This window comes from Mycteria americana, chromosome 1, assembly GCF_035582795.1.
Source record: "Mycteria americana isolate JAX WOST 10 ecotype Jacksonville Zoo and Gardens chromosome 1, USCA_MyAme_1.0, whole genome shotgun sequence".
Classification (NCBI taxonomy): Eukaryota; Metazoa; Chordata; class Aves; order Ciconiiformes; family Ciconiidae; genus Mycteria; species Mycteria americana.
This window is the reverse complement of record NC_134365.1, coordinates 104,367,025-104,381,512: the sequence shown is the minus strand read 5'-3', so window position 1 is coordinate 104,381,512 and position 14,488 is coordinate 104,367,025. Positions and strand designations below refer to the sequence as shown.

The following is a 14,488-nucleotide window of genomic DNA, read 5'->3' as shown; positions in this document are numbered from 1 at the left end:
CTGCCAATGTGGAACAGGATGGCTGAAAAGAAGCCATCTGTTTGTATGTTTTCCGCTCCCCATAGAAATAGCCACCATATATCCTGTTTTGCCCTTCCCTTTCTGCATCACTGTCCAAACCCCTTGCTGTAGAAATACAACTTCAGGACATAACATTTTTTTGGAAGTGAAGGCAATTTAGACATTCTGCCTGGATATAGTTCTTACAGTATCAGCACAACTGAGAGATTATCTTTGAGCGGAATCACTTTGACCCAGCATGATCTGATGTTAATTCCCTGTTTCTTTTGAGGGGCTGGAGGAGGTATAGAGGGAAGATTCTTTTTTTATGAACCCAGGTCATGTCAGTTACATGGCTTGGTGGGCATTAATTTGAAAGATCAGTCTCACGATCAGCTTATGTCTGAGCTAAGTCTGTGCTTCTCCTGAAAAGGATAGTTCTGTGCCTCTTTAGAATCAGCACTGGCAATCTTGTGGCCATGTGGTGAAGCTGACTTGACTGAAAGCTTCCCCTACTTGTTGCCTTCCCCCTCCACATGCCCGGTCATAGAGACATCTCTGCGTGAATGAAACATCTGATGATGGCAGTTTCACAATCGGCTTAAACCAGTCTAAACCCATCAGCTTTAGGTTTCAAAAGAAGGCTCGTATTAAATCAATTAATCATAGGCATGGAGTGGCTTGAGTCACTTAGCTTGTGTTTCAGGACGTATTTTACTTTGTGATTTCTCCTCCTCCAGGTGAGGACACCTAGAGAGCTGAGGAATCTGCCTCTTGCCTTCTAGACTTCCAGTTGGATGACTCCCCCTGTGCACAGGGGTGTGGTAATGCAGTGCCTCTGTGCTAAAGGTTATAACCAAGCTGGAAATGGGTTTTAACCATTTAGCAGATTTCCTCCGAAATGTTGACAGATGACTCTGTGCTAGCAGACTTCCTACCAGATGAGATAGTTTGTTGGATTTGTGCTAGCCTGTAGACAACGGATAAGTGTCAGATGGACTGCAGCACAACAGATGGTCATGTGCACATACCTGATCTGGATAAGATTTGTGCTGCCAAGTGATCAGGCCTGATATTCAGAGGGCAGGTCTGATGGAGAGGATGTTGGAATGGCAAGCCTCAGATCAAGGGTAGGAACAGGAAAAGAGATGGGAGATGACTTGAATGGAAAGAGGGCTGGCTTGTAGCCAGCCTGATCTGTGGCACAGAGACTGCTTCATACAGAAGGCTGTAGAAAGAGGAAGCTGGAATATTGTCTTAAATTTCTTTAACCATGCTCTGGAGACTGAACTGAAGAGAGTTTGGGTGGATTATTGGTTGAGTTAAGTTTGTCTTGCTCTCTTTCAGAATGTGAAATTAAGAATGAATGTGCTCCTGCAATACAGCCTTGATCCCTCTCTTAGGGCTATGGCCAGTGTCCAAACATCCCATATGTTTGAAAGCAGAGTTGTCCGGTGGAAGTCTATGCACTTCTACTGCTGTAAATTTCAATTTTGGTCAGGTATAGTGAGGAAACGTGCAGTTTCTCCTCAGACTGTACTAAACAGGTTCATTCTTCAAGGATTTTTGGTCATGTCTAGGGAGTGCGGGGCCAATGTGCAACTTAGTCACCTAAAAACTGGGAAACAGTTATATTTAGTCACTGTGAAGGTTTCTGGAAAACAGCTAGGTACGCTCTAAGTTGCTTATAGGGTTTTTTGGGGGGTGGAGGGAAGGAGGGTATTGCATGTTAATTTAGCTGTGCTGTAGTTGCAAGTAACACACAGCAAAACGTGAGAGAAAACTTGGTATCCTTTTCCTACTAGGATGCAGAAGGCTTCCTGTGCCTGAAAGACAGATGGCTGTAATCCAGGACTGTTCTATCCTTTAATTATTCCCAGGCTACCAGCCTTTTCTCTTTCCCCCACCTTGTCTGCGAAACCCCATGTCTGCAAAAACAGGGAAAAACCCCCAAACAAACAAAACAAAACAAAACCAACGGAAAACCAAAACTTGCAGTCTGTTGTGGTAGTATGATTGAGGTATAAACCGTAGCATGGTTATGTGATAAAGAGGCAACAAGCCAGACTGAAGTGGTGTGGCAGGAGGAAAAAAAATCTCAAATACTAGCTGTGTATAATATAGTGGATTCTGGGAGAATGCTGTAATAGTGAGAGAAGCATAGTAGCTCTGTAATCTCTAATTGGATTGTTCTTATATCCTCTCTTCCTTGACTACAGTTTTTCTATTACTTTAATGGAAAGCCATACCCTGGAAAGGACATACCATTTAAAGACAGGATCACTTGGGCTGGAGATCTTAACAAGAAAGATGCTTCTATCAGTATATCAAACATGCAGTTCCGGGACAACGGCACTTACATTTGCGATGTCAAGAACCCACCTGACATTGTTGTCAAACCAGGAGAAATCCGAGTTAGAGTTGTGGAGAAAGGTATTCACCCTATGTTTTTTTTTTTTTTTCCTTTCCTTCCCCCTCCACCCCATCCCGCCCTTCTGTGTCTATATCACTTTTCTTGTGGGTGGGGGACTAGCCTGGAGGGAACAACTATCTTTTTCATTCTCTTCTTCTGGGTCCTAATAATCAAACCGATATTCTGTCAGCTGTTTAGAGCAGAAGGGTATGACAGTTTTTTATACCCACTAATTCCTATGCTTTTAACAAGTATTAGCAAAAGCTGATGGAAGCCTTGATGAAAACCCATCTTCTCATTTCAAAGTCCTATGAATTTTTTTTCTGTATTATGCTACATCAAGGGTTAGGATGACTTTTGAAATCTGGGGAGCAAGGAGAGAAAGTGGCAGACTCTTCTTTTTGGAACCCATATACTGGAAAACAAAACTAATAATCTGGCCCGAGCACGTACTGACAGACAGTGAAATGCTACTGTCTTCCATGCAAAGGTGTTTGTGTTGGAGGTGCATTCAGTCTCTTACTTCAATGTTCTTGCAGTATCCATGATGACCCTTATAAACTGCAAGGGCTGGCTACTTGCAGTCATTTAAGGCTTCTAGTTAGCATTTGGTAACAATGATCACAGTTCAAGAGCACTTACATTCTGTATGTCAATTTGGCTCTTTATTTCCCTTGGCCATCCAAAACATTTGATTGTTCTAGCTAATCTGGAGGTCAGCCAAAGTGTGACTGTTCCTACAATGAAATAGTTATTACAGTGATCAGATTTCCAAATTTATATTTAATAAGGACAAGAATAAATGTTGAATTCATAAATGGCAGTGCTGATACAGCTATTCCATTAGATTGTAATATGTTAGGAAAGATTACCTACATGTATGCTCTCAGTAGAATGACACTGCTGCTATAACAGGTGTATACCCCTGCTCATGAGGTCATTCCATGTACTTATGTAGGCAAGGTCTATATCTGACTCTTCTCTTCACAGAGCAGTTTGAGTTGGATGGGACCTCCGGAGGTCCTGCCATCACTTAGAATTTTCTGTTTCTTGGAAGTTTGAAGCCTATATAAAATAGGGTCAGTTTATTTTCTTACAGTGTATTGATAGTCTCTATGAAGAAGCAGCAAAACAACTGCTGGTTTGGCAAAATCAGGCCATCTTGGCAAAACCTCTTCAGATTTTAACCCAGGTTAAGCAAATGAAGACTGACTTCAGTACAGTAATTCAGCTGATATTTTTCAACAGGCTCCCCATAGATGGAGCATCTGGACAAGAGAATCTCACTGTTTCTGAAGGGAACCGTATATTTGGCAATACTTCTCGTCATTAGAAAAATGCTGCAACAATTGTCTTCAAATTCTTAGGAAGACCTTGAAATCGGGTTTTCAAGCTATAGCTGTAATGCTGTCTTGCATTCTGACTTTACCTGAAAGTACTGCTCTTGTAATAGGTTGTAACTCAGCCTGAACTGAGCTGCAGAAATTTTTTCATGTTGGCTCTTGTGCATATTTTTTTTTTTTTTACTGTGTATACATTTAATTGTTCTGAATTGTATGTCTGGTGTTGTAAACTGTTCAAAGCCATGTACGTACTTTACACATTTAAATGATCTCATAGATGCTTGGTTAGCCTTAGATTTTGGATTAAACGTTTAGTAAGATCTGGGTTGGCTTAACTGTTTAAAATTGCCAAGCCAAGCTAACTCAGCTGACTTTCACTGCAGTAACTACATAGTGTTTGCATAAACGGCTCCATCAACTACGTTGGAAGAATCCTACTGGCAGGGATGAGAAGCAAGACTCTTCTCAGACTAGTGCATCTGAATTGGGAAAGGACTACTGTTCAAAGCCTAAGTGACAGAAATTTGTAGGGAATTCCAAGTCCTTACATTAGGCTGCCCCTACTTGTAATAGGAAGCTACTTAGCACTGTGTTCAAGACAGCTTGTGTTATCTGGAGGTAGTCCATCTTTGATCTGAACTCTCATGGGGGAAAAATTAGAATTGTCGTATGAAAATCTTTATACTTAGCAGCAATGGAAAACTTCCATTTCCTGCTTATTTCATAAAACTGTTACTAACATGCTTTCAGTGAAAATGGAAGTTGCTTTGAATTACAGTGATGTTCAGTGAAAAGTGTTCTTTGAAAGGCTGGATTTTTGGCTTGTGTTAAGCTATGAACTTAAATATTAGCTTTCAGAGCTGGTATTTGGTTATGTAGCTGGGACTGTCTGTTACAATGAAGTCGTCGGCTGCTCTGCAAGTACTTATGAGGAATTCATGTAACTGTGGAATGCTGAAAAATATAAGAAAAACATGGGGGGGAGACATTCTTCAGCTGAGCTATGTGGTCGTAAAATTGTGTGAGCTTTTCTATAGTCTGTTGGACCATGTTCTGAGAGGCAATAAAGCCAGACTCTAGTTTCATGTGCACACAGTTGCATTTTTTAATATGGTCTTAAAAACCTCTGTCAACAGAACATAACTGCTGTCCTTTACTCAAATTCAACCAATCAAAAAACCTCACCTGAGTCAAAGAAATTACAGAACTATCAAGTTTTTAATATCACTCTTTCAGCAGACACTGTGCACTATAGTTTTGGATTGCTGCTTACTTTCTTGCTCTGAAAAAGTGTGTGTGGTTTTTCTCTTGTGTTCAAGGCAACAGCTGGTCTGCTAACAGAAACGCATGTCTGTTTTGATGCTTTTGCAGACAGTTATTCCTGCACTTGGAAAGGTGAAAAAGCACAGAAACTAGGGAACTCTTACTCTTCTATGCCTCAAAATAGATTTGTTTATCTTTGCATGGGGCTCAAACACAATCTCAGTCTTACATACCTGAAAAGCAGGTAGGACTGTGTTCCTTAATAGCAGATGGATCTCTCGGCTGCTGAAAGGTTCTGGAAAGAAGGGATGTCTTCCTCTGTCATACCTTCATCTTTAATTTCTTACTAAGACTCTGAATTACCATGTTGTTATGAATTGGCATCTAACACTGGAGAGCTAGGAAAGCTGGTGATGCAGTATTTGGCCAAATGATGGTATGACCAGTGAAACAGCTAGAGATCAGGTAGCCCTTCTCCTGAAAGTTACTGAACTCAAAATGAACAGTACTCAATGTAAGCCCTGTTTTCTTAGTATAATGCCCCTGCTTCAGGGTATTGTGTTGTGCTGCTCCCTTCTAGCCAATTATGTCAAAATGGGCTTGGCCTACAGACTGCAACCTTAATGGGAATGCTTTGTATAAGCATGGTCTGTGGTCCTTACTGGAATGAGTCCAGCAAAGGGTGACTAAGATGATTAAGGGACTGGACCGCCTTTCATATGAGGAGAAGTTGAGAGAGCTGGGGTTGTCTAGCATGCAAAAGAGAAGAAAGGCTTAGAGGGATCCTCTCACTAGGTGTTTGTGTACATTGATAGGATCTAAAGAAGACTGAGTCAGGCTCTTCAGTGGTGCCTAGTGACAGGACAAGAGACAAAGGAGGTGAATTGAAACACAGGAAATTCTGTCTGAACATAAGAAAACACATTTTTACTGTGGTTTAACACTAGAATAGGTTGCCCAAAGAGGTTATGGAGTCTCCCAGCCTTGGAGATAGTAAAAACCAAACTGAACAGAGTATTGAGCAAACTGCTAGCTGCTTGAGCGGTGGGGTTGGACTAGACAATCTCAAGACATCCCTTCCAACCTCAACAATTCTGTGATGGTCAGATGTAGGTATCTGAGAAAGATTTTTCTATATGAGATGTTTTACCTGTTGGATCTCATGCTGATTCACTTGTATTTGGTGCAAGTAGCTAGTGTAGCATGGAGTCTTGTAAGAAACCCTCTGGTCTAAGATGTTCCTTGCATTAAACACGATGTGGAGGGAGGGACTTCGTTTCTTACTGGGAAAAGCTGTAATGGTACTCTGTGTGTTCTTTACTTTGTAAGTCTTTTGTACTCATTCTCTGATTGGCTTTTATTTCTGGCTGCTCTTTCCTGGCCTACCCTCTCCCAAAATTATATTGGGGAAAACGTGAGTAAAGCAATATTGTGTTCCTATAAGCGTATTTCTAGTATCATACAATGATCCTGACTTAAGACGGGAAAGAATGACTCTATAAAAATGTGTAGAGATGTATTTTGAGACACCAGAATCATGTACAAACACTCTTAAGAGTGATCATGGGTAGTAACTAGGCTGTCTGCTGCATGCTACCCAGAGAACACCCAGCTTTCAGTGCTCTTTGTTGGTTAGCAATGCGCTATATTCAAATCTGCTTTCAAGTGTGCCTGCCTTTTCCTGTTGACCTTGCTGGGAATTGCCAGATGAATGTAACTTTTTTTTCCCCTTCAGATACAGAATGAGACAGGGTTGTCCTCATTGTCACTTGTGTTCCTTGACATGTAAAAAGTCTTCGTTCAGTATAAAGTCTCTTCTGAAGGATAGTGACATTAAGAACACTCTTGGCGTGTGCTCTGTTCATATGTTATTCTGCTGGGTGCCTGCTCTCACTACTACTTAGGCTGCATGTTATAATTCCTGGATATTACATTAGTGCCTTCTGCTCTAAATGAATCCAAGGTCAAGAGCATTTGTGGTTTGCACTTCTGTTAATCAGGGAATGCAGAAGAGTTGAATGTTTTCTCCCTTCTCTCCCCAGACAGCCTGCCTGCGTTCCCCATTGCCATGGTGGCAGGGATAGTCATCGGTACGGTTACAGGTCTCTCACCGCTCATCTCTATTGTCGTGTGTCTTGTCATCAGAAAGAACAACTCTAAAAAACGATACTCTGGGTAAGAGATCTCCCTCCTCACCTGCGGATGATGTGAGGAACAGCAGCAGCATCAGAGGGAGGGCTTAGAGGGGGGTAGGAGTTGTTTCAGCCAAGTCTTGCCAACCATGGCTAGAGATAGGGTATGGCCATGTGGAACGCTGGTCATCTGCCTATAATGATTGTCTTTGTACTGTGCCTGAAAAGACCTGCTGACCATGAGTTGCACCTGAAAATCACTAAATGTTGGAGCTGATCCCCAGCCACAAGTGTATATGGCCAAGAACATTTAATCCAAGATCCCCCTAGCTCTGGTCTGTTCCCCTTCCCTTCCCTCCAGTCCTGCTTTCCCCCTACCACCCCCAGCCCCCAAAGGAAAAGTGCCACACATGCACCTTTAAGGAATGCTCTCTGTTGAGATTAAGACTGGATTTTTCAGTTGCCAGTGTCTGGCTCCTGAGCCTGGAGTATACTTGCCAAAACCCCATTCATCACCACGCTTCAAAGTAAGGAAGGAGTAGCCACTCTGCATCCATTCTCATTCACTGTCTGTTTTTTGTTAACTGTTACCATCCCTGCAAGGTTTTTAGTGTTAGGAGGATAACTCCAAAGTGAAGCACAGATCTTTGAGTGGGCATATGAAAAAGCAACAAGAACTAACAAAGGCAGACTTGAGTCCTGTGGTGATGGAGCTTGGTGCTGGTGGGGAGGCGCTTCCTTTTTTCTCCTCTCTAATTAGCTGGTAGTTTGCTTCTATAAGAAAGAACGAAAATTATATATGTAGTCTTAGAAACAAACCCCAAACTTATAACTTTCTTCTGTTCTTTCCCCAACAAATATTCCTGCTTCCTGCAGGTTCTTTGGGTTGCCTGTGGGATAAAAGAAAATAACTCCAAAAACAAACTTGTGGGGCTTTCTAAATTAAACTTTGCCCTGTCGTTTTCCCAGTTGGAGAGCTTAGAGAAAGTGAGTTGGCTATTGCCCAATGGTAAGGGTAAATATAGCAAAGGCGTCTGTGTGTGCTCAAAATTGTGTGGAAAGCCTGGTTTTCCCTTTCTGCATGTGTCCTTCCCCTAAGAACTGAAAAGAAGCCTGCAGTGTCATGCACCAGCAGTGTGTGTGAGGTGGTCCACTTGCCTTGCTTCCCAGTGACCTGCTCTCCAGTGTCTTCCTGCTGAAGGACACATGCTGGTGCTGAGCCTGGAGCAGTAGTTTATGCACTGTAATTTCTTGTAGTCGATTTAACTACTCTCTTGGGAAAGTAATCTCTGAAGTTTAAATACTGCTTTCACTGACCATGCCAGCTCTGCATGATGTGTAAAGAGAAACCAAGTGTGCTGTGACCCTCTCCAAACTTACGGACTGTCTTCTACATGATGCTAACCCAGTGTGTGGTGGTGGTGATGGTGAGATGCACTTACTCTTAGATAACCATTCTGCCTTGAACTGAGGTGGGCTGGGGCACTGCGCGGCATCTGGAACCCCTGCATGGCCACAGTCTCCGTTCATGCTCTGACTTTGGTGTTTTTTTTTTTTTTTTTCTTTCTGCCTTGGTGTGCTGGGATCGGATCCTGCTTACCTTCCTCTCCTTACAGAGATCCTGATATAGACGCCAGATTGGGAATGTAACAGGGCTGGGTCTTCTCTTCCAGTCCCACTAGACACCATGGTAACTAATCAAGTTGGTGGTTGCTGTTAATACCTGTGTGTATGTGTACACATTTCCTCTTCCTTTGCTGACTAACCAGCTAGCTCTCTACTAACATAACTTCAATGTAATTTGTGCTGGAATCTGTTGGCAAAGGGATGATGCATTTCACTGGGTGCTTGGGTTTCATTGTCTCATGTCTGACTGGGGTGGGATTGCTGCTTATCCCAGCTGGTGTCCCTCCATCTCTTCCAACAGTGAACTTGCCAGTGAATTGACTAAAGCACAGGAAATTCAGAGCCCTTTCTGTGTCAAAATAAAAATAAATTCCCTATAAGTGTTCCTCTGGCTCAGACAGCTCAGGTGTTTGAAAACTTGCAGTGATCTAAGAGCATTAGTTGCTTAAACCTGAATTATGACTTTTAGATAGTGTAGATCTGAAGAATTTTGTGAATAAAGCAAACAACTCATGATTACAACATTTTGGTAACAGAAGGGCTGCTTTATCTCTGAGACAGTAGAAGCCCCTTGCCGTGATGGCTGGGGGCAGTATTTTTATTTTTATTTCTTACTGCTGCATGTATGAGGAGCTAAGTCTTCTATGGTTAGACTTACCAAAGGATAAAAAATGATTGCCCTGTGAGGAGGTGGTCTGTTTAATGTCACTGTCCTCATTTGTTTGTTTCTGTGCTTGCTTTGTACACTGTCTGTCTACAAAGATTGGGGGAAAACGATGCCCAGTGGTCAGAGGGTTGTGGTAGCAAAGGGAACTCCTGTGTCTGCTGTCAAGGAGGTGGCTGGTTTTCTTTCCTGGGTGCTTGGGTATGAGGATGTAGACCTAGCATTGAGAGACCCATTACTGCATTGCCCAGAAGCTACTAATGTTAAGTTTAAGGGCATTTGCTCATACACTTAGCTCTGTGGTATTCATTTCTCTGTCTGTCAAAGGCTTGTTTTCTTTTAAGTCCTGCTTTAAGCAGATGGAAAGAAGCAGAGGGTGAAAACTGGCAAACTTCTTTTAGGAGTGTTGGTTCTCACCGCAAGACAGGTTTCTTGTTTGAAAAACAAGATTTGCCTGATTTAGATATTCAAGTAGCTATATCAGGACACATAGGTTACATGTCACCTGTGACTCTTAAAGTAATTGCTCCAGAGACTGGTATCTGTTGTGGGTGGGCAGAATTATTTTGGGATCATAGCCTAACCAAAAGCAAGGGAACTAATAGGGAGTTTGGTAGGAAGTACCTGTCTGGTATGGATTGCTGGTGGCTCTTGCAAGTGTTCGCTCTAACTGAAGCATTGGTATAACAGTTGCCTCAGTGTCTGGGACTGTTTAGCTTATAGTCAGAAGATAATTGCTGTTTACCACTGTTAACTGAGTCTGAAGCCTCAGTGAAGAAAATACATACGGTTTTAGACAGGTTGGGTTGAATGGGAATATTTAGGGAACAGGTGTTTTGGAGGAGCTGCTGTCCTATGTTAATAGTTGTTCCTTCGTGTTGCTTACCAGTGGGACTCCGGGAGGAAGGACAGAGAAATGTCTGGGGAGAGATGGAGAATTGTATGTGTTTATTTCAGAATCCATTATGTTCATTTTTACTTTGGCACAATCTGCCACATTCATCTTGCCATCACTCGTTTTTTGTTTTTGTTCTTTTTTTGTTTTGTTTTTTTTTTTGTGCCTCTTGAACATTGTCGTGCAAACTCTGCTCTGCCACCTCGTCAGCTGCAGTACATCTGAGAGCTTGATGTCACCGGTTAAGCAGGCTCCGCAGAAGTCCCCCTCCGACACAGAGGGTCTGGTAAACAGCGTGCCCGCCAGATCACACCAGGTAAACTGCTTCCTGCTGCTTCCCGAAGCAGGATCCTCCCAGAGTGTGGGGGAGATGGTATGGAAAAGATAAAGGCAGGGTGGGACACATGAATTAGCTGCTGTCTGTTAAGGTGATGAAGGCTGAAGGGTAAAAGTGCTCTGAACAAGGGTTGGGCAGTAAGCTGGGACTGGTGGACTCTTCCGTAGAAAGGTTAGTGCAACTGAAGGAATAGCATCTTGATATTAGTTGAGATGGAGTTTTATGCCCTTTTTGTACTAATGTATAAAAGAAGATGGTTCTGATCTTGTGCGTTAACATACACAATTTGTAGTGAAGTGCAAGGATGAGACCCTGGCAAGGATGAGGAGTGGGCAGTGGGTAGCTGTGTGATGTAGAGACAAAATTATCTACTAGATGTGTAATCACCCCATAAAGCTGCCTAATCTGTTCTAGGATTGTAATGGGGAGGAATTTTACTTTCTCTCTCATCACTGTGAAGGTGCATGCTCTGTGGCATGTACTTCCTTCACAAGGAAATGAGCCAGCGCAGTGCAAACACTGACCCGTGATGATCAGTTTGAAGATGACTCTTGCTGCTGAGAGCTCTCCTCTGCTGAGCCACCCAGCTTTTGTGGGCTTGAAATTGCCATGCTTTGTGCTTGCTGCTGTCGGCAAAGTTCTGCTGACTTTGAAGGAAAAAGGTGGCTCTTATCCAGACTTAACATCCCATGGGAAATTAGTCAGAGGGGAGAGAGCATGAGTCAGACAGGGATTCTACGCAATATATGATTACCTGTTAACGGTGTACAGGATTTCCTTGTTTGTAAGCTGTTTCTTACCTCTTGATTTGTGTACTCCCAGCACTTTTCCTGTGGAACTGCGGGATCCTGAGTGAGTTTAAGTCCAAAATAGACTTTTTCTTAATTAGCAAGTGGCTGCAGAGTAGCGTGTGAACTGATGGGTTTCTAAATCAGAGTTAATACCTGGTTTCTTAATTTCTTCTGACACAATAATGGAGATGTGTGTTAATGTGTTAATACTACAGGAAAAAAATACAGTACTGACAGTGAGCTGGGTAAATTCGAAGTCCCTACTCTGTTGGGCTTCCAGTCTGGTTTTGAAATGCACCTTGTTCTTCGCAGGTGCAGTATTTCCAGAGTTTTAGCACATAGGCCCACAAAGCTACCTACTGACTTCAGAGAACAGTTATTCTCTGAACATAAAGGCAATATACTCAAGTTAAAAGATTTAAAAATAGTTCAGATTTTGACTGGAGTGGGTCTAGTAGCAGCAGGCTGCCTATAAGGCCTAGATAAAGCTTGTCTTTTCTAGTTCATGGGAGGGGCTTCTAGAATGGGTGAATGAGACAGGTGATTCCTGCCTTCCCCCCCACAGCCCCCCAAAAAAGAAAAAAAGCTTATGTGTGGGATATATGTTGCAGTAGCTGTTGGAGTGAACTTTCCTAGGTCAAAAGTCCAAGATGTTTTATCTAATTACTGTCATGGTACGAAGCAGTACATGCAAGTGCCCTGAGAGCTACAAGGAGGAAGAGTTTTGTTGTTCTGCACTTAGGTCTTGAAAGCAAAAATACTTTTATCTTCTCTGTAATGTTTTTGGTGTGGAAACGTGCTGTGTCCTCACCCTTCCATGTCCCCAGTGTTCTGGGTCTCAATATACTGGAAGAAACATGTCAGAGTAAATCTAAATTTTGTAAAGATAACTCAGAATCAGTGTGCTTTTGCCCTTCTGTAGTCACTCCAGTCTGCTTATTCCTTGACAGAGCCCTCCAGGGTCTTCCCGCAGGTAAGTTCCTAAAGGAAAACCTGAAGTGTGAACACTCCTGACCTCAAAGGAAAAATATGGCAAATGGCTTTAGTTTTGTTTAGTTTTAGTTTAGTTTATCAGTTTTTTAATCTCTTTTGTCAGGCGAAGAGTGCTTTGTCTGGATTTTCTTTTCTTGGCAAACATTTGTAGCAGCAAGTGCTTTCTCTACCTTCTGTTAAGCATTTGCCCTGTCTTTACAGAACAGCAAGTAAACATATTTACTTTTCTTTAAAAAGATCCACAATAAAATCAGGGTAGATAGATTTTGAACAGATGGTTTAAATCAGTGAGGAAACTAAATTTAAATTGCTTACACTTATATTTTTAACTTCTAACTGTTGTTTTATAAAAAAAAGGGTGATATCAACATGCAAGTTAACATATGTGAAATCTAGCATCCTATGTAAGTAAAACTTGATATTTCTTGGTAATCAGGAAACTAGTTGTAGTATTCAAGCTTTTGAGCTGTTGTGTAGGTGAAATGCTGATATTCAGATTCCTAGCAGTTCCCAGAAGCTGTTGCAGGCTGCTTGCCGATTCAGGCACACTTTTGTGACTTGGATTGCCTGGCAGTTTTAGACCAGGGGTTCACACAGTCAGTGCTGCGGTCAAACAGTAAAGGCCTGTGGACTTCCTTGTAGCCTTTTACTTGGCAGGATGTGTAGGAATTGACTGAATGCTTCGTGCTTCACTGGTGGAGGAGAACTGTGAACACAAATACACAACCCCTGCCTCTGCAAATTAAAAACAGTAATAGAGGTGTTCACTCTCAAAGAGTGGCATTTAAGTTAAATTTATTAAATGAAGTTTATTTGTTTTGTTCTTTATGTATCAGTTTAAGAATCAGTGATGAAGTATTTGTCCACATCACTTCTTAGCTGAAAGTGCACTTGAGCCTCCACTTCCTTTGTGTTTTGGGTGCAAGTTTATCAAGTGTGGACCTTGCTTTCTGGAGTGCCCCAGAGTGCTGAAAGTATGTATAACTGATTCTGTGAATGTTCAGCTGGCTGAATCAACTCCACTTGTTTTCACTGTGTCTTCCTTCTCAGCAGGTATGTTCTGTCCTGTCAAATTTGTATGTGGTGTTTCTTCTCCATGCCATCATTCCGTAGTGACTTGTATTCTACCATGACTGTTATTTGGATGAGTGAAAAAAGCATTTCCAGTGAAGGCAAGAACTATATGTGTTTCCCACATGGATATCCTTGTTTAGCTAGTAATCTGGGTTGCAGCAGGCAAACTGGAAGGCAGATGTGTGTTGTCCCAAGATATGCTAACTCCAAGGTGGCTGTCATTTGTCTTTGTGCTTTGCAAGTAGCTGAGTATTCATTTCTGGGCAGGCTGAAGGACCACTGATCTTAAAGTGTAACTTCCATAGAAGTGCATTTCTGATGTACAGAGCAGTGTGGGTATAGAGATCCTAAGCAGGCATGTCTGTCAGTGTAGAAGTGGGGAGCACTAAAGCTACATTAACTTAAGTGCAGATCTCTGTCTTTGCTCTTTCTGGTTTAAGACATACCTGAACAGGCTATGTTCGAGCTCTGTTCCAGGTTTTGAACTGGACCCCAGGACCCTGGGAAGGAGCAGTTCATGGTGCCACGAATCTTGATTTAAATTTCAGATAAATTTCCTGGAGCTGGAATCTGTGGTAGTTGCAGCATCTTTCAGAACTTAAAAGATTTGAAAATACTGTAGACCACTGTTAGAGCATGGTGGTCTAACTTTGTAATTCCTTTTTCTTTGCTGTAACTTGCAATTCATGACTCTGCTGACAAACCCTTAGCAAGGTATCGGTACACCTGCTACTCTTTTCCCTTCAGTTCTGAATAGAAAAATTGCAAGGCTTAGGGAAATGCTGGGTTTTAGATGGCAGTGCTGGTCCATCTTCTGGTTCTGAAGAGTCAGGATGAGTCTATTTGGGATTAGGTGAAAGTTCTGAATTGTTTAGACTTTTTTGAAGCTTTTAATTGTGGAAGAAGAGTTTTTACAAAGATTCAGATCACTGGAGGTATCAAATGCAGGAAAAAAAA

General features: G+C 42.1%; 1 protein-coding gene across 3 annotated transcripts in view; it reads left to right on the top strand.

Annotated features, from left to right (window-relative positions):
* Positions 1-14,488, top strand: part of MPZL1 (myelin protein zero like 1) — a 38,688-nt gene that overhangs the window by 18,085 nt on the left and 6,115 nt on the right. For all 3 annotated transcript variants that reach the window (XM_075515858.1, XM_075515870.1, XM_075515863.1), the window contains 3 exons: positions 2,220-2,433; positions 7,062-7,194; positions 10,547-10,652. In XM_075515858.1, coding sequence (XP_075371973.1) covers positions 2,220-2,433; positions 7,062-7,194; positions 10,547-10,652 — 453 coding nt within the window. The remainder of the gene's footprint in view (positions 1-2,219; positions 2,434-7,061; positions 7,195-10,546; positions 10,653-14,488) is intronic.